Raw genomic sequence first — 26,843 nt, 5'->3', positions numbered from 1 at the left:
AAACATACTGTACTTCAGCTTCATTTCAAACATATTTTAATGTCTGTATAATGTTTTTACACGTTTTATGAGCAAGTAAGAAAATATATCACTATTTGTGCTTTATTAAAAAGGTGGATTATGATGATTATTTCTTGCAGAAGGAAGGCATTGTGTAGTCTAAGATATCATTTTATTCCCATCCTCCTCTGACTGCTGTTTAACCAGGTTTGATTAAATACTGTGGTTTCACTTTTCAGCGACCATATCTGCTCCTCCAGCGACGTGCTAAAACAACAAGTGGTAATCAAAATTTTAAGTTTTGTAAAACTAAAAATGTTAAATAACCCATCCACAACAAAGAATGTGTTACTTACGTGTACATGAGGGCAGGCGAGGGTACCAATTGCCATCTCGACCACAGGTAACAGCGTAGGGGCCAATCCTTGTGTAGCTCGCAGTACACTCAATATATATAGTGTCCCTCTCTTGATACATGTTGTTGTGAGTTCCCATCCAGTAGGCGTTGGGCACATTTGGAGATGGACATGTTGTTATTTCTGTGAGGAAATGGAAGATGATTTTATTTTAATTCAGGTAAAAAAAAACAACTAAATAACATTGCATAAAGATTAAAGTGCTCCATCACCAACCTCTGCATGTAGGAGGAGAATGACTCCATGTCCCGTCCTTGGTGCACCAAATGTCCCTCTGTCCAATAAGAGTTCCCACAGGACAGTGATAGCGAATCACAGTCCTGTATGTGTACGGTGGCTCTTTAGGGCTGGTCATGACTGCATTTGTCACTCCTGAAGGCTCGTCGCACGCCGCAGCTGGAGGAGAAACAGAGTTTAGCACAGCTGAAGTGAAAGGAAAAAAGGTGACTAAATAAAATGATGCTACGGTAGGTCACTGCACCTTCACAGGTAGGTTCACGTCCATCCCAGCCTTGACTCATGCAGCGTCTGGTTGCCTGTCCTACAAGGCGATACCTGATGAAAGGATGAATCAAAATGCAGCAGTTTCAGAGATGAAAAATACAAAATATTTTAAGTGTAAAGAAAGCAGCACAGTATGAAGGAATTTTTCCTACCCATCATCGCAGACAGCTGTAGCAGTGTCTCCAAACTCCACTCCAGTGTATGTAAACAGTCCATTTGTAATCTCCCCTGCAGAGCCACATGGCTTTCCTTTTGAGGATGAAAAAAGTCAAGTTTTAGAGTTTGATGTGTCATTATGGCCTTGTAATATGTTCTTTTATATTCATATACAGAGGATCAAAGGGGACACAGTACAGTACATCCGTAAGCAGAAATGTAAATAAATTCTATCTCAAAAGAGCCATGCTGGAGCCTGATCAATCAAACTGTGTATGCACAAAGACATGAAAATGCATGTGTTGTTTTCCTCTTAACTATGGGTTTGTTTGTTTTTTTAATCTAAATACGACATATCTAATTTTTTATGGCATACTATACTATGATTGTGTGACGTTTTTTGACATACCATTGCATTACATTTTTATATTGTACTATACTATTTTTATGACTCAGGTGCGATTGACTGACTTAAAGTGGCATTTGCAGATGAAAAAAAGTACGGAGCTGCTCATTTACAAAAGATAGACATTGGAGTTTGGAGATGGGCCTATAGCTATTCAGATCATGGAGGGGCATCAAGGACATCGCAGTGATAGGGCAGCAAGCTTTAGGAGGTAGGAGTCTAACTGGTCTGTGCCCAAGGAGCTTTTCATGCACTTGGAATTACACAAAGCATGATAAACTTCAAAATGGTGAAGTAATCTGAACATGAAAGAAATGTTTCTTGAAAATAAGAACCACTCTTCCTCTGAGATAGTGGAGACATTATCATGACGCTCTGTCTCATATATGCCATTGAGCCAAACAGGAACCTGATTTTATAAAATGATCATTAAATGTATTACAAATCTCCTTTTTATCCATCACATCTTTAGAGTCCAGCACTAACTGATGAGGGAGGGAGTAAGTTAGTTCAGTTATGTCTAAGATGTCTATTTTAAATCCTAAGTATAACAACAGTGAGAAAGCACTGCAGTGCCAGTTCAGCATCTGGGATGGGATTTATGAAAGAGATCACCAACATGTAGGTCATGCAAGACTGTTTGTTTTTGAAAGACTTCTTACAGATACACTGAGGTCCTGAAATATTTGTTGTTCAATTTCTGATGCAGGCCACAGGACAGTGATGCCAAAAATATATTAGAAGCACACAGCTATGTGTGTAATGACCTGGTCTATTGGTAAGAATGAGATCTATCAGGGTGGAATGACTATAGTCTGTCGTAAAAATATTATGGCAAACAATGCCAAAAAAAAAAAAATGTCATACTGTAATATGACAAAAAAAAAAGTCATACAATAGAGTATGATAAAAATGGCATTGTGTAGTATCACAGAAAATGTCAAAATATACTATGACAGTTTTTGAGATACTATGCCATTTTTTCACATACTATAACATTTGTCATACTATACTATGTAATTTTTTGTCATATACTATGACATTTTTGTGAAATACAATTATATTTCATTACACACGATACTATGACATTTTTTCACATAATATACTATGACATTTTTGTCACTGACATTTTCATGATTTTTGATGACATACTATACTATGACATTTTAGTGAATTTGGACTACTATGATGTTTTATAATGATTTTAGACGACATACTATACCAAAACTTTTCATGATTTTGTACGACATGCTATACTATGATGTTTTTTCGTGATTTTTGACAACAGACTTTACTATGATGTTTTTTTTGTGATTTAGGATGACATACTATACTGACACATTTTTTCATGATTTTGGAAGACATACTATACTATGACGATTTTTAATGATTTTGGACGACATGCTATACTATGATGTTTTTTCATCGTTGACAACATGCTGTACTATGACATCTTTTCGTGATTTCGGATGACATGCTATACCTGTACTATGACATCTTTTCGTGATTTCGGATGACATGCTATACTATGATGTTTTTTCGTGATTTTGGAAGACATACTATACTATGACGATTTTTAATGATTTTGGCCCACTTACTTTACTATGACAATTTTTCGTGATTTTTGACGGCATACTATACTATGATGTTTTTTTCATCGTTGACAACATGCTGTACTATGACATCTTTTCGTGATTTCGGATGACATGCTATACTATGATGTTTTTTCGTGATAATGGACAACATACTATACTATGACGATATTTTGTGATTTTGGACGACATATTATACAATGACGTTTTAATGTGATTTTTGACAACATACTATGATGTGTTTTCGTGATTTTGGAGGACATACTTTACTAAGACGTTTTTTCAAGATTTTTGACAGCATAGTATACTATGATGTTTTTTCATGATTTTGGATGTCATACTATATACTATGATATTTTTTAGTGATTTTGGACGACATGCTATACTATGATGTTTTTTCATGAAAATGGACAACATACTATACTATGACGTTATGTTGTGATTTTGGACGACATATTATACAATGACGTTTTAACGTGATTTTTGACAACATACTATACTATGATGTGTTTTCATGATTTTGGATGTCATACTATACTATGATATTTTTTAGTGATTTTGGACGACATACTATACTAAGACGTTTTTTAGTGACTTTGGACACCATGCTATACTATGATGTTTTTTCGTGATTTTTGACGACATGCTATACTATGACGTTTTTTGTGATTATTGACGACATGCTACAAAAAAAAAAGACAAAAAATGTCAGTTGTAGTCGAATTTTATTGATTTTGGACCACTTACTATACTATGATGTTTTTTCATCATTTTTGACAACATGCTGTACTATTACATTTTGTCATGATTTTGGATGACATATGATACTATGACGATTTTTGAAGATTTTGGAGCCCTTACTATACTATGATATTTTTAAGTGATTTTGGACGACATACTATACCAAGTCGTTTTTTAGTGATTTTGTACGATATACTATACTATGATTTTTTTCCCGTGATCTTTGAAGACATGCTATGCTACGACGTTTTTTCATGATTTTCGAAGACATACTATGACGGTTTTCAAAGATTTTGGATCACATATTATACTATGACAATTTTTCTTCTTTTTTGACAGCATACTGTACTGTGATGTTTTTTCATGATTTTGGACCATTTACTATACTATGACAGTTTTTCGTGATTTTGTACGACTTGCTATACTAGGGTGTTTTTTCGTGATTTTGGACAACATACTATACTAAGACGTTTTTTAGTGATTTTGGACGACATGCTATACTATGATGTTTTTCGTGATTTTTGACGACATGCTATACTATGACGAATTTTAATGATTTTGGACCACTTACTATACTATGACATTTTTTCGTGATTTTTGATGACATGCCATATTAAGACGTTTTTTTAGTGATTTTGGACGACATGCTATACTAGGGCTTTTATTCATGATTTTGGATGACATAGTGTACTAAGATGTTTTTTCGTGATAATGGACAACATGCTATACTATGATGTTTTTTCATCATTTTTGACAACATGCTGTACTATGGCATTTTTTCGTGATTTTGGATGTTATATTATACTATAACGATTTCTAAAGATTTTGGACCACTTACTATACTATGAAATTTTTTCGTGATTTTTGACGACATACTATACTATAACTTTTTTTCATGATTTTGGAAGAAATACTATGACGATTTTCAAAGATTTTGGACCACTTACTATACTATGACAATGTTTAATGATTTTGGACGACATACTATACTAAGACGTCTTTTAGTGATTTTTGACGACATGCTATACTATGATGTTTTTTCGTGATAATGGACAACATGCAATAGTATGATGATATTTTGTCATTTTGGACGACATATAATACTAAGACGTTTTTTTCAAGATTTTTGACGACATGCTATACTGTGTAGATTTTTCGTGATTTTGGATGACATATTATACTGAGATGTTTTTTAGTGATTTTGGACGACATGCCATACTATGATGTTTTATCATCATTTTTGACAACATGCTGTACTATGACTTTTTTTGTGATTTTGGATGACATGTTATACTATAACGATTTTTAAAGATTTTGGACCACTTACTATACTATGACATTTTTTCGTGATTTTGGACGACTTAGTGTACTAAGACATTTTTTCGTGATAATGGACAACATACTATACTAAGACGTTTTTTCAACATTTTTGACAACATAGTGTACTATGATATTTTTTCATTATTTTGGACGACATACTATACTATGACGTTTTCTTGTGATATTGGACAACATGCTATACTATGATGTTTTTCTGTGATTTTTGAAGACATTCTATACTATGACGAATTTTAATGATTTTGGACCACTTACTATCCTAAGACAATTTTTCGTGATTTTTGACAACATGCTATACAATGATGTTTTTTCGTGATTTTGGACGACATACTATACTGTGATGTTTTTTCATCATTTTTGACAACATGCTGTACTATGACATTTTTTCGTGATGTTTTACAACATATTATACTATGACGATTTTTAATGATTTTGGCCCACTTACTATACTATGACAATTTTTCGTGATTGTTGACGACATGCGATACAATGACGTTTTTCGTGATTTTGGACGACAAACCATACAATGATATTTTTTTTTTTTTGGACAACATACTATACTAAGACGTTTTTTTAGTGATTTTGGACGACATGCTATACTAGGGCATTTTGTCATAATTTTTGACGACATAGTGTACTAAGACGTTTTTTCATGATAATGGATGACATACTATACTAACGTTTTTTCAAGATTTTTGACGACATGCTATTCTATGATGATTTTTAATGATGTTGGACCACTTACTACACTATGACATTTTTTCGTGATTTTGGACGACATGCTATACTGGGGCGTTTTTTCGTGATTTTGGATGACATACTATTCTATGATATTTTTTAGTGATTTTGGACGACATACCATGCTATGACGATTTTCAATGATTTTGGACAACATACTATACTAGGGCGTTTTGTCATAATTTTTGACGACATAGTGTACTAAGACGTTTTTTCGTGATAATGGACGGCATACTATACCAACGTTTTTTCGAGATTTCTGACAACATAGTATACTATGATATTTTTTTCCTTATTTTTGACGACATGCTATTCTATGACGATTTTTAATGATTTTGGTCCACTTACTATACTATGACATTTTTTCGTGATTTGTGACGACATGCTATACTATGATGTTTTTTCATCATTTTTGCCAACATGCTGTGCTATGACATTTTTTCGTGATGTTTGACGACATATTGCACTATGACGTTTTTTAGTGATTTTGGACGACATGCTATACTATGACGTTTTTGCGTGATTTTTGAAGACATGCTATACTATGACGATTTTCAAAGATTTTGGACCACTTACTATACTATGTCAACTTTTAATGATTTTGGACGACATACTATACTAAGACTTTTTTTTTTAGTGATTTTGGACGACATACTATACTATGATATTTTTTAGTGATTTTGGACGACATACTATACTATGATGTTTTTCCGTGATTGTTGAAGACATGCTATACTATGACGTTTTTTCATAATTTTGGAAGACATACTATGACGATTTTCAAAGATTTTGGACCACTTACTATACTATGACAATTTTTCTTCTTTTTTGACAACATACTGTACTGTGATGTTTTTTCATGATTTTGGACCACTTACTATACTATGACAATTTTTAATGATTTTGGACGACATACTATACTAAGACGATTTTTCATGATTTTGTACAACTTGCTATACTAGGGTGTTTTTTCGTGATTTTGGACGACATGCTATACTATGATGTTTTTTCGTGATAATGGACAACATACGATACTATGACGATATTTTGTCATTTTGGACGACATATAATACTAAGACGTTTTTGTCAAGATGTTTGACAACATAGTATACTTTGATATTTTTTGATGATTATGGACGACATATTATACAAAGATGTTTTTTAGTGATTTTGGACGACATACTATACAATGATTTTTTTTTTTTTTTTTTGGACGACATACTATACTAAGACTTTTTTTAGTGATTTTGGACGACATGCTATACTAGGGCGTTTTGTCATAATTTTTGACGACATAGTGTACTAAGACGTTTTTTCGTGATAATGGACGACACTATACTAACGTTTTTTCAAGATTTTTGACAACATACTATACTATGATATTTTTTTCCTTATTTTGGATGACATGCTATACTATGACGATTTTTAATGATTTTGGACCACTTACTATACTATGACATTTTTTCGTGATTTTTGACGACATGCTATACTATGATATATTTTAGTGATTTTGGACAACATACTATACTAAGACGTTTTTTAGTGATTTTGGACGACATGCTATACTATGATGTTCTTCCGTGATTTTTGAAGACATGGTATACTATGATGATTTTCCGTGATTTTTGAAGACATGCTAATACTATGATGTTTTTTAGTGATTTTGGATGACATACTATACTATGACGATTTTTCGTGATTTTGGACGACATACTATACTATGACGATTTTTCGTGATTTTGGACGACATACTATACTAGGGCGTTTTTTAATAATTTTGGACGACATAGTGTACTAAGATGTTTTTTCGCGATAATGGACGACATACTATACTATGATATTTTTTCAAGATTGTTGACAACATACTATACTATGATAGTTTTTCCTTATTTTGGATGACATGCTATACTATGACGATTTTTAATGATTTTTGACGACATGCTATTTTTAATGATTTTTGACGACATGCTATTCTATGACGATTTTTCGTGATTTTGGACCACTTACTATACTATGATGATTGTTAATGATTTTGGACGACATACTATACTATGACGATTTTTCGTGATTTTGGACGACATACTATACTAAGACCTTTTTTTAGTGATTTTGGACGACATACTATACTATGATATTTTTTAGTGATTTTGGACGACATGCTATACTATGATGTTCTTCCGTGATTTTTGAAGAAATGCTATACTATGATGTTTTTTCATGATTTTGGACGACATACTATACTATGATGTTGTTTCATCATTTTTGACAACATACTGTACTAAGATGTTTTTTCATGATTTTGGACGACATGCTATATACTATGATGTTTTTTTCATAATTTTGGACGACATGCTATATTATGGCATTATTTCGCGATTTTCGAAGACAAGCTATACTATGATGTTTTTTTCATGATTTTGGACGACATACTATACTATGATATTTTTTAATGATTTTGGACGACATACTATACTAAGACGTTTTTTAGTGACTTTGGACACCATGCTATACTATGATGTTTTTTCGAGTTTTTTGACGACATGCTATACTATGACGAATTTTATTGATTTTGGACCACTTACTATACTATGATGTTTTTTCATCATTTTTCACAACATGCTGTACTATGACATTTTGTCATGATTTTGGATGACACATTATACTATGACGATTTTCAAAGACTTTGGACCACTTACTATACTATGACAATTTTTAATGATTTTGGACGACCTGCTATACTAGGGTGTTTTTTCGTGATTTTGGACGACATATTATAATAAGATGTTTTTTAGTGATTTTGAACGACATACTATACTATGATATTTTTTAGTGATGTTGGACGACATACTATACTAAGACGTCTTTAAGTGATTTTGGACGACATGCTATACTATGATGTTTTTTCATGATTTTTGACAACATGCTATACTGTGACGATATTTCGTGAATTTGAATGACATATTATACTAACACGTTTTTTAGTGATTTTGGCCCACTTACTTTACTATGACAATTTTTCGTGATTTTTGACGGCATGCGAGACAATGACGTTTTTCCGTGATTTTGGACGACATACTATACTATGATATTTTTCAGTCTTTTTGGACGACATACTATACTATGACGATTTTTAATGATTTTGGACCACTTACTATACTATGATGTTTTTTCATCATTTTTCAAAACATGCTGTACTATGACATTTTGTCATGATTTTGGACGACACATTATACTATGACGATTTTCAAAGACTTTGGACCACTTACTATACTATGACAATTTTTAATGATTTTGGACGACCTGCTATACTAGGGTGTTTTTTCGTGATTTTGGACGACATATTATAATAAGATGTTTTTTAGTGATTTTGAACGACATACTATACTAAGACGTCTTTAAGTGATTTTGGACGACATGCTATACTATGATGTTTTTTCATGATTTTTGACAACATGCTATACTGTGACGATATTTCGTGAATTTGGATGACATATTATACTAAGACGTTTTTTAGTGATTTTGGATGACATGCTATACTATGACGTTTTTTTAGTGATTTTGGAAGACATACTATACTATGACGATTTTTAATGATTTTGGCCCACTTACTTTACTATGACAATTTTTCATGATTTTTGACGGCATGCGGGACAAGGACGTTTTTCCGTGATTTTGGACGACATACTATACTATGACAATTTTTCATGATTTTGGACGACATACTATACTAAGACGTTTTTTAGTGATTTTGGATGACATGCTATACTGGGGCGTTTATTCATGATTTTGGATGACATACCATACTATGACGATTTTCAATGATTTTGGACGACATACTATACTAGACTTTTTTTAGTGATTTTTGACGACATGCTATACTATGATGTTTTTTCGTGATAATGGACAACATACTATATTATGACGATATTTTGTCATTTTGGACGACATAATACTAAGACGTTTTTTTCAAGATTTTTGACAACATAGTTGCTATGATATTTTTTCATGATTTTTGACGACATGCTATACTGTGACGATATTTCGTGATTTTGGATGACATATCATGCTAAGTTGTTTTTTACTAATTTTGGACGACATAATCAAAAAAACGACTGAGACATTTGTTAGTGATTTTGGACGACATACTATACTAAGACGTTTGTTAGTGATTTTGGACAACATGCTATACTATGACGATTTTTAGTGATTTTGGACGACTTGCTATACTGGGGCGTTTTTTCGTGATTTTGGATGACATACTATACTAGGGCGTTTTGTCATAATTGTTGACGACAGTGTACTCAGACGTTTTTTCGTGATAATGGACAAGATACTATACTATGACATTTTTTTCCTTATTTTGGACGATATGCTATACTATGACGATCTTTAACGACATGCTATTCTATGACGATTTTTAATGTTTTTGGACCACTTACTATACTATGATGTTTTTTCGTGATTTGTGACGACATACTTTACGATGATGTCTTTTCATCATTTTTGACAACATGCTGTACTATGACATTTTTTCGTGATGTTTGACGACATACTATACTATGATATTTTTTAGTGATTTTGGACGACATACTATACTATGATATTTTTTAGTGATTTTGGACGACATACTATATTAAGACTTTTTTTTAGTGATTTTGGACGACATGCTATACTAGGGCGTTTTTTCATAAATTTGGACGACATAGTGTACTAACGTTTTTTCAAGATTTTTGACAACATACTATACTATGACATTTTTTCCTTATTTTGGATGACATGCTATACTATGACGATTTTTAATGATTTTTGACGACATGCTATTCTATGACGATTTTTCGTGATTTTGGACCACTTACTATATTATGATGATTGTTAATGATTTTGGACGACATACTATACTATGATATGTTTTAGTGATTTTGGACGACATACTATACCAAGATGTTTTTTCATGATTTTGGACGACATGCTATACTATGACAGTTTTTCGTGATTTTTGGACAACATGCTATACAATGATGTTTTTTCGTGATTTTGGACGACATTCTATACTATGTTGTTTTTTCATCATTTTTGACAACATGCTGTACTATGCCATTTTTTCGTGATGTTTGACAACATATTATACTATGATGATTTTTAATGATTTTGGACCACATACTATACTATGATATTTTTTAGTTTTTTTGGACGACATGCTATACTATGATGTTTTTCCGTGATTTTTGAAGACATGCTATACTATGACGATTTTTAGTGATTTTGGACGACATACTATACTATGATATTTTTTAGTGATTTTGGACGACATACTATATTATGATGTTTTTTTTGTGATTTTGGACGACATACTATACTATGATGATTTTTAGTGATTTTGGACGACATACTATACTATGATGATTTTTAATGATTTTGGACGACATACTATACTATGACGTTTTTTTTAGTGATTTTGGACGACATACTATACTATGACGTTTTTTAGTGATTTTGGACGACATACTATACTATGATATTTTTTAGTGATTTTGGACGACATACTATACTATGATGATTTTTAATGATTTTGGACGACATACTATACTATGACGTTTTTTTAGTGATTTTGGATGACATAGTGTACTAAGACGTTTTTTCGTGATAATGGACGACATACTATACTAACGTTTTTTCAAGATTTTTGACAACATACTATACTATGANATTGATTTTGGACCACTTACTATACTATGATGTTTTTTCATCATTTTTGACAACATGCTGTACTATGACATTTTGTCATGATTTTGGATGACATATGATACTATGACGATTTTTAAAGATTTTGGAGCCCTTACTATACTATGATATTTTTAAGTGATTTTGGACGACATACTATACCAAGTCTTTTTTTAGTGATTTTGTACGATATACTATACTATGATTTTTTTCCCGTGATCTTTGAAGACATGCTATGCTACGACGTTTTTTCATGATTTTCGAAGACATACTATGACGGTTTTCAAAGATTTTGGATCACGTATTATACTATGACAATTTTTCTTCTTTTTTGACAGCATACTGTACTGTGATGTTTTTTCATGATTTTGGACCATTTACTATACTATGACAGTTTTTCGTGATTTTGTACGACTTGCTATACTAGGGTGTTTTTTCGTGATTTTGGACAACATATTATAATAAGATGTTTTTTAGTGATTTTGGACGACATGCTATACTATGACGATTTTTAATGATTTTTGACGACATGCTATACTATGATGTTTTGTCATGTTTAATGATTTTTGACGACATGCTATACTATGATGTTTTGTCATGATTTTTGACAACATGCTATTCTATGATGATTTTTAATGATTTTGGACCACTTACTATACTATGACAATTTTTCCTGATTTTTGACGACATGCTATACTATGATGCTTTTTTGTGATAATGGACAACATACTATACTATGATGATTTTTAGTGATTTTGGACGACATGCTATACTATGATGTTTTTCCGTGATTTTTGAAGACATGCTATACTAGGGCGTTTTTTCATAATTTTGGACGACATAGTGTACTAAGACGTTTTTTCGTGATAATGGACAACATACTATACTATGATGTTTTTTCATCATTTTTGACAACATAGTGCATACTATGATATTTTTTCCGTATTTTGGATGACATACTATACTATGGCGTTTTTTCATTATTTTGAAGGATATGCTATTCTAAGACATTTTTTCAAGATTTTTGACAACATGCTATACTGTGACGATTTTTTGTGATTTTCGATGACATATTATACTATGATGATTTTTAATGATTTTGGATTACTTACTATACTATGACAATTTTTCATGATTTTTTACGACATGCTATACTATGACATTTTTTGGTGATTTTGGATGACATGCTATTCTTTGATTATTTTTTATGATTTTGGACGACATGGTATACTATGATGATTTTTTTGTGATTTTGGACAACATGTTACACTAAGATGTTTTTTCGTGATTTTGGACAACATGCTATACTATGACGATTTTTCGTGATTTTGGACGACTTACTAGTATAGTCGTGATTTCTGACGACATACTATACTATGACGTTTTTTTTCGTGATTTTGGACAACATGCTATACTATGGCGTCTTTTGTGATTATTGACGACATGCTACAAAAAAAAAAAAAAAAAAAAAAATGTCAGTTGTAGTCTGTCATAAAAATGTCATAAAAACTGTCATGGTATAGTATGACAAAAATATTATAAAAACTTCCCTAGTATAGTATAACATAGAAATGTCATAAAAACTCTCAGAGTATAGCATGTCACAAAAACGTCATAAAAAATGTCATTGCATACACATCATAAAAACGTCATAAAAAGTGTCATCGTATAATGTCATAAAAATGTCATAAAAATGTCATAGTATCGTATAAGATCAAAATATTGTCACACTAAAGTTTGCCACAAAAATGAAATTAAAAAAAATTTCATAGTATGGTAATTCATGAAAATGTCATAAAAATGTCATAGTATGACATCAAAATGTCATAAAAAGTGTTACAGTAAAGTTTGTCCAAAAAAAAAGTAAAAAAAAATGTTATAGTATAGAATGTCATAAAAATGGCATAGTGTAGTATGTCACAAAAATATCACAAAAAATGTCATAGTAAAGTACGTCACAAAAATGTCACAAAAAAAATCATAGTATAGTATGTCATAAAAATGTCCTAAAAAAAGTCATAGTATAGTATGTCATAAAAATGTCCTAAAAAAAGTCAGTGTAGTATGACACAAAAATGTCCTAAAAAAGTCATAGTATAGTACGTCACAAAAATGTCACAAAAAAAGTCATAGCATAGTATGTCATAAAAATGTCCTAAAAAAGTCATAGTATAGTATGACATAAAAATGTCCTAAAAAAGTCATAGTATAGTATGACATAAAAATGTCCTAAAAAAGTCATAGTATAGTATGACATAAAAATGTCACAAAAAAAGTCATAGCATAGTATGTCATAAAAATGTCCTAAAAAAGTCATAGTATAGTATGACATAAAACTGTAAAAAAAAAATGTCATAGTATAGAATGTCATAAAAATGTCATAGTGTAGTATGTCACTAGCCTGAGTGTCAGACTGAAGCTCTCAGAACCTTCAGTCTGACATCGCCTCCACTGAAGGAGATTTACAACGGGGAGGGAATTTGATTTTTCCCTAACCAATCAGTAGAGATAAACGACTCACCCAGAATCTGACGTCATTAGTATCCATGCCTCGGGGGTGCCGAAAACAAGCGAGCATTGCCCGTTTAAAATGTCTCCGTCGTCGTGCACGCCCAGCTGCATCGCCGTTAAATCCAGTTTAGCAGCTTCCTTAATTTGATCCTCCATTAACACGAGTTGTGGCGAAATACCTTGATAGCATCGTTAATGTGGTCTGTAGGATCTGTAGCGGTCGCCATTGTTGCTATCCTCACCAGTTACCCACCGGCATACAGCTTGACATCAGCGTGGCGCTGATTGGCTAATAGCTAGACCCGCCCCCACCCCAGGCGTTCATTGGTCCGTCCATTGTTTGGACGAGATAATTCGCAAATTCATTGCAGTATGCCAGACCAGTAATGCAAGCCTACTCAGTTGAGTGGGCAGGGTCTATGGTCTGGAACCAGGTCAGTTGAGTGGGCAGGGTCTATGGTCTGGAACCAGGCTAGTATGTCACAAAAATATCACAAAAAATGTCATAGTATGTCACAAAAATGTCAAAAAATGTCACAGTATGTCACAAAAATGTCACAGTATAGTATGTCACAAAAATGTCAAAAAATGTCACAGTATAGTATGTCACAAAAAATGTCCAAAAATGTCATAGTATAATATGTCACAAAAATGTCAAAAAATGTCATAGTATAATATGTCATAAAAATGAAAAAAAAAAAAAAAATGTCATAGTATGTCAAAAATGTAAAAAAAAAATGTCATAGTATAATGTCATAAAAATGTCAAAAAATGTCACAGTATAGTACGTCACAAAAAATGTCAAAAAATGTCATAGTATAATATGTCATAAAAATGTAAAAAAAAAATGTCAGTATAATATGTCATAAAAATGTAAAAAAAAAAAAAAAAGTCATAGTATAGTATGTCACAAAAATGTAAAAAAAATGTCACAGTATAGTATGTCATAAAAATGTCATAAAAAAAAGTCATAGTATAGTACGTCAAAAAAATGTCATAAAAAAGTCATAGTATACTATGTCAAAAAAATGTCCTAAAAAAGTCATAGTATACTATGTCATAAAAATGTCATGGTATAATATGTTATAAAACTGTCATAAAAATTTCCCTAGTATAGTAAAGGAATGTCAAAAACTGTCATAGTATAGTAGGACATAAAAATGTTGCAAAAAAATGGCAGTATTGTTTGTCATAAAAATGTCAAAAAAGTTCATAGTATTAGTATGACAAAAATATCTAGAAAAAATGTCAGAGCATAGTATGTCTCAAAAATGTCAAAAGTGTCACAGTAAAGCCTGTCAAAAAAAAAAGTCATAAAAAATGTCATATTATGGTTTGTCATAAAAATGTCAAAAAATCATGGTATGTCATTAAATATCAAAAAATGTCATAGTATACTATGTCACAAAAATGAAAAAATGTCATAGTTTAGTACGTCACAAAAATGTCAAAAAAAAAGTGTCACAGTAAAGTTTGTCACAAATGTCATAAAAAATGTCATAGTATGGTGTGAGATCAAAATGTCATTGTCACACTAAAGTTTGTCACAAAAATAGTGTAGTGTAGTGTAGTAAGACATCAAAATGTCAAAAAATGTCATAGTATAGTATGACCTAAAAATATCATAAAACGTGTCACAGTAGAGTTTGTCACAGAAATGTCATAAAAAATGTCAGTTTAAATTTGAATAAAAAAGACTGATCTTACGTTCACATCTCAGCCACAGTGGTGTCCACTTCCCATTCATACAGCTGCGATATCTGCTGCCGCCTGCTTGAACATATCCGACGTCGCACACATAATGGACTCTGTCTCCAGAAGCAAAAGATGTCATTGTGATGTACTTGTTGGCGAGGTTGGCGTTGGAGTTGGGGATGTTTACTGGCACACCGCAGCCACCTGCTGAACAGATTTTCCAGAGAGGAAAGTGTCAGTTTAGAGACAAAAATATTTTACCACCTCTTATAATAAACTGAGATGACAGTTTGAGGTGCTGCCAAAAACTAGAGAGCTGACAATCCAGAAGGATACCAACTCACTCTCTTTGACGGGTGACGGAGTTGTTTTAGGTGAAGGCAGGCACCGAGGGGGCTGAGGCTGCCACAGGCCACCCGGGCCACAAGTAATCTGCTGAGCTCCATCCAGCTGGAAACCCTGACTGCAGGTGAAGGTCACGCTGTCTCCCACCCAGAATACAGAAACATCTCCAGCACTGCTCACAGAGTTGGCCACTGCAGGGGTGGGGCAGGTGGTGGCCTCTCCCTCTGATGAGATTAAGATAAAATACCTGTTAAAATCTGATTATTTTTCTTCCTACAGATTGATTTGGCACCGTCTAATGAACACAGTATCTACAATGCACACTCCTGCTATGCTTTAAGGATATGTTTTTGTACACATATATATTTTCATTTATACCTCCTAAATGATGGTTGTTTTGTTTTTTATCTGTACCTGCTACATATATTTTTATTTATAACTGCCACACACACAGCATTAGATAGTAAACTGCATTTCATTGTCACAGTACCTACACTCAATCTAACCTAAATTTAACAACTCTATTAGTATTATGGAAAATATGTTCAAGTGAATTAAGGGATCAAACAAAAAGCCTTCACTGTGCATCACATCAGTTACTCATTCTTGACACAACACCACCCATTTTAGGTCACCTTTTCAGGTGCAGCGACCTCAGTGTGTAAAGAATACCAAAGGGTTTCAGAGAGATCTGGCGTGCTGTTGCTCACCGACACAAGACGGGATTTCACCAGTCCAGCCAGACTTCTTGCAGATCATGTAGTTGAGTCCTTTCAGAGTGTACCTGTCGACATGGAGATGAACCACACAGTCAGACTCAACTTCAAATGATTCTTGTGACCAAGTTTTACAAGACTTCTGTCAGGCTTCAACTCACCCTTCATTGCATACAGCATAAACTTTCTCCCCGACAAATGAATTCCCTTCATACTGGAACTCCCCATTAGGTAAATCTCCGGCATTGCCACATGATTTCTCTGTAAGGAATGAGAGCAAGATTAAATACCCGATCACAACAGGGATCAAAGGTGAAGTCATATTTACCTGATGAAAATAAAAGCAAGACAGAAGCACCTTTGTTTCACAGAGTTGCAAAACAACCCACATAAGCTGCTGCAGAGCCTGTGTGCCAACCTCACAAAGACCTGAGAGGTGTCGAAAGCGTTCTCTGAAAACACTGAAATGTGTGAAGTTAATTAAGAAGAACAATAACATAGAAGCCTCAGGTTGAAGACTGACAGCAGACTGGTCCGCTTAAATGTTCTTGAGTTTAACACTGAAAGATTTTCAGCTCCACACAGATCTGTCTGACCCTGAACAGTCGCAGAGGCTTTCACACTGTTTTGTCTCATTTATTATGAGATCAGAATATTTTATGCATTAGTTTGTACTGGAGTCTACAGAGATGAGCTTCACAAGAGTGTTTTCACAAGTAGTTTAAATTATAACAGGGGTAATAAGGTCAGGCAATAGTCTACTGGTGATGAAAATCAACCAGCTACAGTTACAGGCTTTATCAAACATTATGTATGATAACATGAAGATAAATCAGAAGATACATTTATTTCGTTGTGTTTTAAGTAAAAAGAAACAAGACAGACATGAAATTTCAACAGTCTACCTCCTAATTTAATAATGTGACATCTCCCATTGATAATAAGAAGCGTACTTCCTTATTTTATTTTACACCTAACAGCACCAGCAGGTCTAGAAAATGAAGCATGTTTGCACTTTATGACATGAAGAAATAAAACTAAACCTGTTGACAGACATCAGATACTGATCAACAGCAGCAAACACCACAAAGTTAGTTGGAAAAGATGAAAATAAAGTATGATAGCCAGTTTCAAGAACCTTTAAGACTTGTTTCTGTTTGCGTCTTACACTCTAAAATGTAGATGTTATCTCATAGTTAAGGTTCAAAGGATGGTCTCTACATAGCAGGTATGAACAGGAGGAACAACTACAGCCACCAGTGGTTCGTTCAATGTACTAGTCTGTGTACATAGTAGTGGGAAAAGGTGCATCTTCCAGCAGTATGCAGCTGAATCAGGTGCTTCTCAGCCTCGCAGCTGGCACCGGACGTCAACGTAACGTCAGACAGACGTTACATTTTGATTGAAATGAAAATTGGTATGACGATAATTTAAATGTCTAGTGATATTACCATTTCTTGTTGTGTGGGTGTTGACATAATGAAGTTTGCAGACATTAGGTTTTGTTCTCTGTACCTTACAACCAGTCTAAATGTCATTATTCTACACTGGATTTGGTTACTTAACACAACAACTTAAATATCAACTTCATCAGTTGTCAGTATCCTACATCAATTTGACGCTGGCGTTACAAGTTCTGACATTAAATTTTGGTCACCCGATGTCACAACATAAAATCAACTTAATATCAACGTCAAACTTTGTTGGTGACCAGCTGGGTTGAGGTCTGCAAACTTTCAAGAGAGAAAACTTTTTTTCTTTTAACTCAGTAGTGTTGAAGTCTCTTTGCACTGAAGCCTACAACTAATGAATCCCATGAGTGCATGAGTTATGATTTCAGTCTGAAAACAATGTGAATCTATCCTTTAATCTAATGTATGCTACACCTGGATCATGGCTGTGCTGCTGCCGTGGTCCTGCCTAATGTCTACTACTTCTGCTAATATTATTAGTCATACTTCTACTATTATTATACACATATGTCATCCCTGGGCTGTTGAAATCATTATTTTATTTGCACAACTTCAGAACAGGTTACTTACTGATATTCAGGAGATTAGGAGTGAAATATTTTGCATGTTTGGAGAAAAATTATCTGTTGATAATTGGTATAAACCAAAACTATGAACTTACAGTGTGGAACCTTACATGAAGAATAATCTAAACAAAAGACAAAGATCCCTGTGTGCACAGTTGCGCTCAGGAACGTTACCATTAGTCTTAGAGACTGGAAGGTTTAACACCACCCAGAGGAGAATAGAATTAGTTTGTCGTGTTATTTAGGTGAAGTTGAGAATGAGGTTCATTTCTTGTCTTACTGTCCTGTATATGAAGACATAAGGAATGTACGTTTCAGTAAAATAACCTCTAAGCTGATTTGTTATGGCTGGGTGATCATGAAAAAATAAAGTTTTGTTTCAGAAAAGGAACCTTTTTTGTGGCTGAATGTCTTTGCCAGGCCTGGGATAGAAGGCAGAGAATTCTGTTTCTGGTCTGAGTCGTTAAATAACATGTACTTTGGATTGTTACTGCAGGATCACTGTTATGATGTCTCGTACATATACCATCATATATTAATATAACATAACATTTATACTACCAAAATACTATTATTATTACAATATTATTTCTAAAATTAATATTATTGTAGCTACTGTCTTTACCGTTTGCTGTGTATCTCTCTCTGTCTCTCCCTCTATTTATGTATCATTTTGTCATATGGATCACTGTACATTTATCATGTTGATCTGTTCTGTACGACATCTATTGCACGTCTGTCCATCCTTGGAAGAGGGATCCCTCCTCAGTTGCTCTTCCTGAGGTTTCTACCATTTTTTCCCCGTTAAATGTTTTTCTGGGGGAGTTTTTCCTGATCCGCTGTGAGGGATCCCTCCTCCAGAGGGATGTCGTATGCTGTAAAGCCCCCGAGGCAAACTGTGATTTGTGATATTGAACTTTATAAATAAAATTTAACTGAATGAAACTTTAGGTAAACCTAAATAAAAAGTTGCATAAATAACTGTCTTCTCTTTTTATATTCTAAATCATCTTGGCAGGCATTTAGACCTTTGAAAAAAAGTTTTATTGGCACTCTTTGAATTTTAATTAGTGTGCTGGAATAACATGCAGCTTCCCTTCATGGCCACTAGGGGGCTTCAGCCTTCTTCTGATGTGTACTTTAAATCAATTAAATCGCATACAGCTGAGGATAACTCAATGAAATCACTCATCTCTAACTAAGACCAACATTTAATCGTCTCTTTAGTCCTTTCATTACCAAAATAGATAATTATTAAGTTATATTGAGTCCTTACTTTCGCACTTGAGAGTGAGTTTGGTCCATCTTCCTGCCAGACACTGCACAGCTCGGCTCCCTCTGGATGGAGTGAAGTCCTCTGCGCAGTCATAATAAACCTTCTCCCCGCTGCTGAACCTCGGTATGGTGCTGTATTTCCTCACCAGCCTGGTGTGAGGGTACTCCGGAGGTGCCGAACACTTCTTTGGTACCTGAGCTATAATTTGGAAAATCAACAGTTAAAATATCAACAATATAAAAAACTATCACATTCTGCAACATGTGGCGTTTTCTTTATTTTACCTGAGGCGAGGAAAGCAAACGATAAAACCAGAATATTCCACCCGACGTCCATCGTGTTTGTCCGTGTGGATCCACGCAGTAAACAAATCCTCAAACACAGATTGCAAATCAAATGTCACCAGCAGGCTCCCATCATGCAATTTATACAGGAGGGGTGGCACAGCCGGAGCAGCCCACAGGAAAACAAGGAGACAGGGACCAAACGTAGTGCACAGCATTCACGCATTCAGCATTCAAGAAAGAGACAGAAGAACACAATTGGATTTATTGAGAACATTATTATTATCTTACTCGTGTTTTGACCAGTTAACTTTAACAGTATACTTTAAAAGACACAATGCTGGGTCATGGTAAACAGTGGAGCCAATCTCAGGACAGGTCTGCACCATGTGATAAAAAGAACCCTTATCTTGTTTGCAGTCAGAAACATCCATTCTGTGCAGTCCAACAGGGGTGAAATAAGTTTTGTGATTCATTTTATTATTTATATTATTATTATTTTATTGTAACAAATCTCAGTGCACTATGATATGCAGGATCTAATGTGCAAACAATGTACAGACAAATCACCATAATCCAGAACTGATAAAAACGCAGCAGCAACCAGTCTTTTTCTGGCCTTAAAGGAGAAACAGGATTTGTTTCTGAAATAAAATACTAACTTCAGCCTCAGCTTTATATGAAGATTATCAACCGCAAGTTTAAAAGACAGGGAGTCATCAAGACAAATACTGAGATATTTGTAACAAGTGACACTCTCTAACTTAGTACACGCTTACACGCAGTACAGTAATCACGTCAGGAGTATTCACAGGCGTCTTCCTTGCATTTGAGAAATGCATAGCCTTAGTTTTATCAGCATTTAGAACCAGCTTTAGTTGTGAAAGCTGAATCTGGATAACAGATAACTACATAATTATCATTTATCATTTTGTTCTTTACTGATTTGGATGTTTTGTGACGTGTTCTCCTGACATGCTCCCACTCTTCAGTCTTGTGAACATTATAATATCACAAAGCAAACCGTCTTTCAAACAGAAGCCATGGTTGTAATCTAGTGATCTGCATGAATAACTTTAAGGGCAAAACATTTAAAGTTAATCCTTAACGAGGCATAACAAGCATATGTTGGGTGCAGACATGTCCCAAACCTTCACATAATCTTCCATCCATCACCACGTTAGACTCAGAAAGATGAAAGTCTTTCTTCAAGACTTTGGAAATACATGTGAGATTCTACAGAAAAAAAATCAGTAGTGCTGTGAAAGTGAACATATTTCAACCAGAGGGGAGAAAAGGTCTTTTACAAATATGAATAAATAATAATAATAAAAAAAAGATACTAGAAATGTGAATGACCTTCACTTTTTTTAAATTAAAGGAACAAACTACATCTAACCTGATAATAGCCAAATAGACAAAAGGATTCCTCAAATATAAGAATGCTAATTTGGCCCTGTATGTCTTTCCAGCTGGCACACGACTGACGTTCAACTTTCAAATGTGGTTGAAATTGACCTTTCACTAAGCCCCGCCCCTTTGTGATGGTCCCACAAGCTGTCACAGTAAGCATGGAGCCCACACTGTAACTAACTGCACTCCCTGAAGACATATGATCATATTGTTGGAAAAATGAAAGAGTGATTCCAGAGAGAAGCACACAGAGGGGTCTACAGTCTGTGTTTGAAGGATATATCCAGGATGTCAAACTGACTCAGCAGCAACAACAGGTTAAAAAGACAAAGATAGTTAGAAGCTAAAGCCGAACTATAGGCTACAGATCACAGTGTCAAAGTGAACCACCACATCACTGCTGATCGCCACACAAGACAATGAATATAAAGGGAAACTTTGCTGATATTGAACTAGCTGTGTGGCATCACAGTGTGTGCAGATGAACCGTGTTTGGCTTCACCCCCGTGCCGCTGCAAGCATCTGGACAGGCAGGGATCTCCAGGGGAAGTCAAACACTGTTCATCTGCACACACTGCGATGACACACAGCTGGTTGAATATCAGCAAAGTTTCCCTGCTTCCCTTCACTGGTTCCTGTACAGCAGGGTCGGTCTTTGTTTCCCTGTTAAATCATTAAAAAGCAAAAGCAGCATGTGTATACATTCAGTAGGCTATATCTTCAGTAGCTAGCTAGCTAACCCTACACTTTTCAGGGTCTGATTTTGGTTTTGGAACAGGGAAGAAACGTATATCTTTTTCCAACCTCTCCAGGTAACAAGTATCATTAATACACGACGTGCCCCAGGCACAACATTTAGCTCCAAATCCACAAAACCAGCCTGAAAATGAAGGAAATCTGAATCAATGGCGCACAGCTGTGTGTGTCGGAGCTGGCTGATGCTATGCTATGACTGGCCAGTCTGCATTTGAGGAGCGGGACTTAGCGAAGGGTTAATTCTGATGGTTGTAAAAGGGTTAATAGAATTCTCATAAATCAGCATTGAAATTTTCACAAAGATCTGTTTCAACATTAAAACAATTTTGAAACAAGGTTTAAACTTTACGAAACAGAATTGCAAAATCAACGCTGATTCATCTTTCAAAATCAGAGCATAATTCAGCAGTGAATCAGTCATGGTGTGTGACGTTGATTCAGCAGTGAATGAGCATTGGAATGCAAGTTGGGTAAACCTAATCTAATGAACATCATTGATTGTACTGCATTATACTGAGAGCTTTTTCTAAAATGTTGTCCACCTAATTAAGATCTATTAGGTACTGAATATTGAATATAAATGCAGTTCAACAGCACAACAAACTGCAGCCTCTGTAAATGATCATACAGTTAAATAAACACCACAGTTTCAACAAAAACTAAACATTTCAGTCTTCTTGTCACAAACTATAATTTAAAATGTAACTGTATATCTGCCGTCTTGTTTTAAACTTGTCTTTCATTTCACTCATTGGACTGTGTGAGACTCTTGACCCAGTCACAGTCTTCAGCCTCTGTATCTCTGGTTATTTTTATAACACACAAAAAAATCCAGTCTGGATTTCCTGGAGTGGTTCCTGCACAGTCACAGCAGAGCTTTGTTAGTATTTTGAGTTTCTGTGACTGTGACTGTGATTGTACGCCCAGCAGCAGTCAGCTCCTTCACTTGAGATAACACTGCACTCTAAAAATAACCATTACAAGTAAAAGTTCTGCATTAGCAGCTTTTTAAGTATTAAAGTATTGGAAATAATGGTGCCTCTCAGAGCATTAAATTATGGATGCATTACATGTAAACAGTGTTTTTTATCGTAGCTGCTTCATCTGTGGTACTTACTTTGTGACAGTGGCTCCCAACCTGGGGATCAGGAGCTCCTTAATGGTTATAAGATAAATCTAAAAGCTCACGACGTGATCAAGTTTTCTCTCTTCCTCCCTTTTCTTAAAAATATTTTGCATAGTTTTATCTGCTCCAGCCTCTTAAAACTCCTCCCTCTAAGGATAATCTTTGGTTGGTCGTTACTCAGACGAATGCAGGCTGGCAAGAGGCCACTTCAAAAAGTGAAGCAGTGTTTTCTGAGCACTCCACATTTTAAATGTAAAAATCTGACTTGACAAAGTATCTGGTAACTGTGCAGCCATCAGAGGAATGCAGGCAGCAGAGTAAAACGCACAGTAGTTTCATTTGAAAAGAAGTGCAGAATAAGCACTGAGTTGCACAGGGCATGATACTGAAGGCACCCGGCACTCGAAGAAAAGGAGCTCAACACAAATATTACAGATGGTAAATGGGATGATGCCTAGGAATGTGCAAAAACATTAGTCTCTAACTATACAATGACGAAAACTCTGTCTGTGGGTGTGTCTGTTCCACGTTTTTCTCCTCACTGACTTGGTCAGTCCATGTGAAATGTGGCACAGTGGTAGAGGGTCATGGGAGGATGCGAATGAAGCAATATTACATCAATTGGCCAAAGGGGGGCGCTATAGCAACCGATTGAAATTGCAAACTTGGAATGGGCATATCTCATGCCCCTTATGTCATAGAGACATGAAACTTTGCACAGAGATGCCTCTCCTCATGAGGAACAATTTTGCCTCAAGAACCCTTAACTTCCGGTTATATAGATTTTCCGCCATTTTGAATTTTTTGAAAAACACTTGAAATCGATCTCTTCCTAGGAAGTTTGACTGATCTGCATGAAACTGGGTGAACATAATCTAGGGACCAATATCTAAAGTTCCCTCTTGGCAAAAGTTGGAAAACTTACTAAAACTGAGCTTCTATAAGGCAATGAATATTGCGGAGGGCGTGGCTCATCACATAAAGGTGTATAACATCTCAAGGGTTTCACCCATCACCACGCAACTTTGTAGGCATATGACCACACATAATCTGAGGGGACCCCTCCATTATTGACCCCATCAAATAAAATGGGGGCACTAGAGAGCTAATTTGTTATCTTGGTAGAACAGGACGCCTCAAGGTGACTGGAGAATTTGTTATCTTGGTAGAACAGGACGCCTCAAGGTGACTGGAGAAATGTAACTCTAACTGGCGACTGGGTGGCGCTATAACAACAGAAAAATGCTTAAAAATGGCTAAAATGCGACCGATCGCTACAGAAAAATGCTTAAAAATGGCTAAAATGCGACCGATCGCTGTGGCTCCCCCTGTGTTTTTTTTCCTTCTAATTTTTGGTGTGACTAAGTCATGGTATGGTATGCTGTACATAATCACGGAAACTGTCAGTCAGTCATTCTGTCTGTCCCACGTTTTTCTACTCACTGAGGAGGTCAATCTATGTGAAACTGCACATAGGCATTGAGGATTGGCATAGGTAGAAGGTGACAAAGCTACCAGTGGGTATGGACTAGTTGTTTGTAACAGAATAAAAGCTATACAACTCAAGGTTTTACACAGAGCTCATATATCCCCTTCCCAACACCATAAGTTTAATACAGACCTCTCCCCTCTGTGCCTCAGGTGCAAATAGAGACAGGTAGTCTCATCCACTGCCTGTGGTCTCGTCGGGATGTACAGAAGTTTTGGGATGTTATAGGAGTCTTAAGGCTGCTGTGAAACTGCGCCCACTTAGGGCAACAAATAAAGTTAATCTTGGGTGGTACAAAAGACAATCAAGAGAGGATGGCAGAAGAAATACCCGCACACCAATTCACCTGAGCTGGACAGCCACTAAAACAAGATTCACAGGCTGAGATCAATGCCAGAAAATGTTGGTTTATTTGAAACATAAGAAGAGTGCAAAAAATAATGATAAAAAGTGATAAAAACAGCAGCAGGTGTTTCAGTCCTTGCTACTTACATGTGTGCTTCACAGAACAGATGTTGATGATGAGATCAACTCTGAGCAGCACAGGCCTGACTCCCAAATCACACCTGTCTAAAATATACTTCTGAACTGGATATCAGACATAATTACAACTAAAGCACAGTGGCATACTTGAATAAATTTCTTTGGATTATTTTGGACATGTATCCTGCACTCGAAATACGATGTGTTCCGTAGAACATGGAGCCTTTTATGTCTTATATTGAACTGGATATTTCAACTATTCTTATAAGCGCTTAATGTAATGGGGTGACTAAAATGTCTCGTCATTTGTTTTTCATTTCTGTTTATAGTGTGTAATTCCCGAATCTCTTCCTTTTACAGATCTGATCTGTAAGCTGAGTTGAGTTGTTTAGTTTGGATACTCTGTTGTGTGTTACACATATTGTTTTAGTATGTATTTTTTACTCCTAAAACAAGTAATAATGACTACTGAAACGCACGTCCCTTTCTTTAGAACTTCAGTGGCCTGTTTTTTTATTTAATATCTGTAATCAGCGTGGAATTTAATCAGAGCTTTTTATCTGAATCCTCTCATTCAAGGACCATTTCTGGCGTCAAAGCAACTCGCAGATTAAATTCTCTGACATACAACTCATAATTTGACCCCTCTCCTCCTCAGTTTGTTTCCCAGATGACTCACTCCGCTGCCTATAAAACCAAATCACTTTCAATTAAAGAACGTTACATGGTTTTAAACACTCAGTAAACAGAGCAAAAATAATAATAACTCCTACTTCAGAATTTAACAGGCCCCATGGGGCATTATGTGTCTGTTTTGTAAAGAGCTCAGGAGAGACTCAGTGATGACGTTTCTGACAAAACTGCACATGAGTGTTGGATCAGTTAGATTAAATCTGACAGCATCTTATTTTCTTTACTAACAGAGAGGGCTGTGAGAGGCTGCATCATTTGTTTGGTTCCAAAAAATAGTGGCGGTACAATTTGTGTGTCATCCACTTAAAAGGAGAATTAAATATTACACACTCATGATGTAACACATAATAATGTTTAATTGAAGTCAATCTGACCAGAAACATATAATTTACAAATATAGAATTCA

General features: G+C 34.8%; 1 protein-coding gene across 2 annotated transcripts; it reads right to left on the bottom strand.

The window, feature by feature from the left end:
- Positions 1–19: 19 nt before the first annotated feature.
- si:ch73-217n20.1 (complement receptor type 1) lies at positions 20–20,637 on the bottom strand. 2 transcript variants are annotated; one of them, XM_050065821.1, is made up of 11 exons: positions 20,478–20,637; positions 20,194–20,391; positions 17,041–17,140; positions 16,874–16,947; positions 16,163–16,387; positions 15,831–16,025; positions 1,073–1,169; positions 898–971; positions 633–812; positions 357–539; positions 20–267 (listed from the first exon to the last, which is right to left on the bottom strand). In XM_050065821.1, the coding sequence occupies exons 1-11, from the start codon at positions 20,527–20,529 to the stop codon at positions 236–238; spliced, it is 1,410 nt and encodes a 469-aa protein (XP_049921778.1). In that variant the 5' UTR covers positions 20,530–20,637; the 3' UTR covers positions 20–235. The 2 variants fall into 2 exon arrangements, with proteins under 2 accessions (XP_049921778.1, XP_049921779.1); XM_050065822.1 differs by having other exon boundaries at positions 15,831–16,022.
- Positions 20,638–26,843: the final 6,206 nt, after the last annotated feature.

The sequence above is a fragment of the Epinephelus moara genome, chromosome 16 (genome assembly GCF_006386435.1).
Source record: "Epinephelus moara isolate mb chromosome 16, YSFRI_EMoa_1.0, whole genome shotgun sequence".
In the NCBI taxonomy this organism is placed as follows: Eukaryota; Metazoa; Chordata; class Actinopteri; order Perciformes; family Serranidae; genus Epinephelus; species Epinephelus moara.
This window is presented reverse-complemented; position numbering and strand designations above follow the sequence as displayed.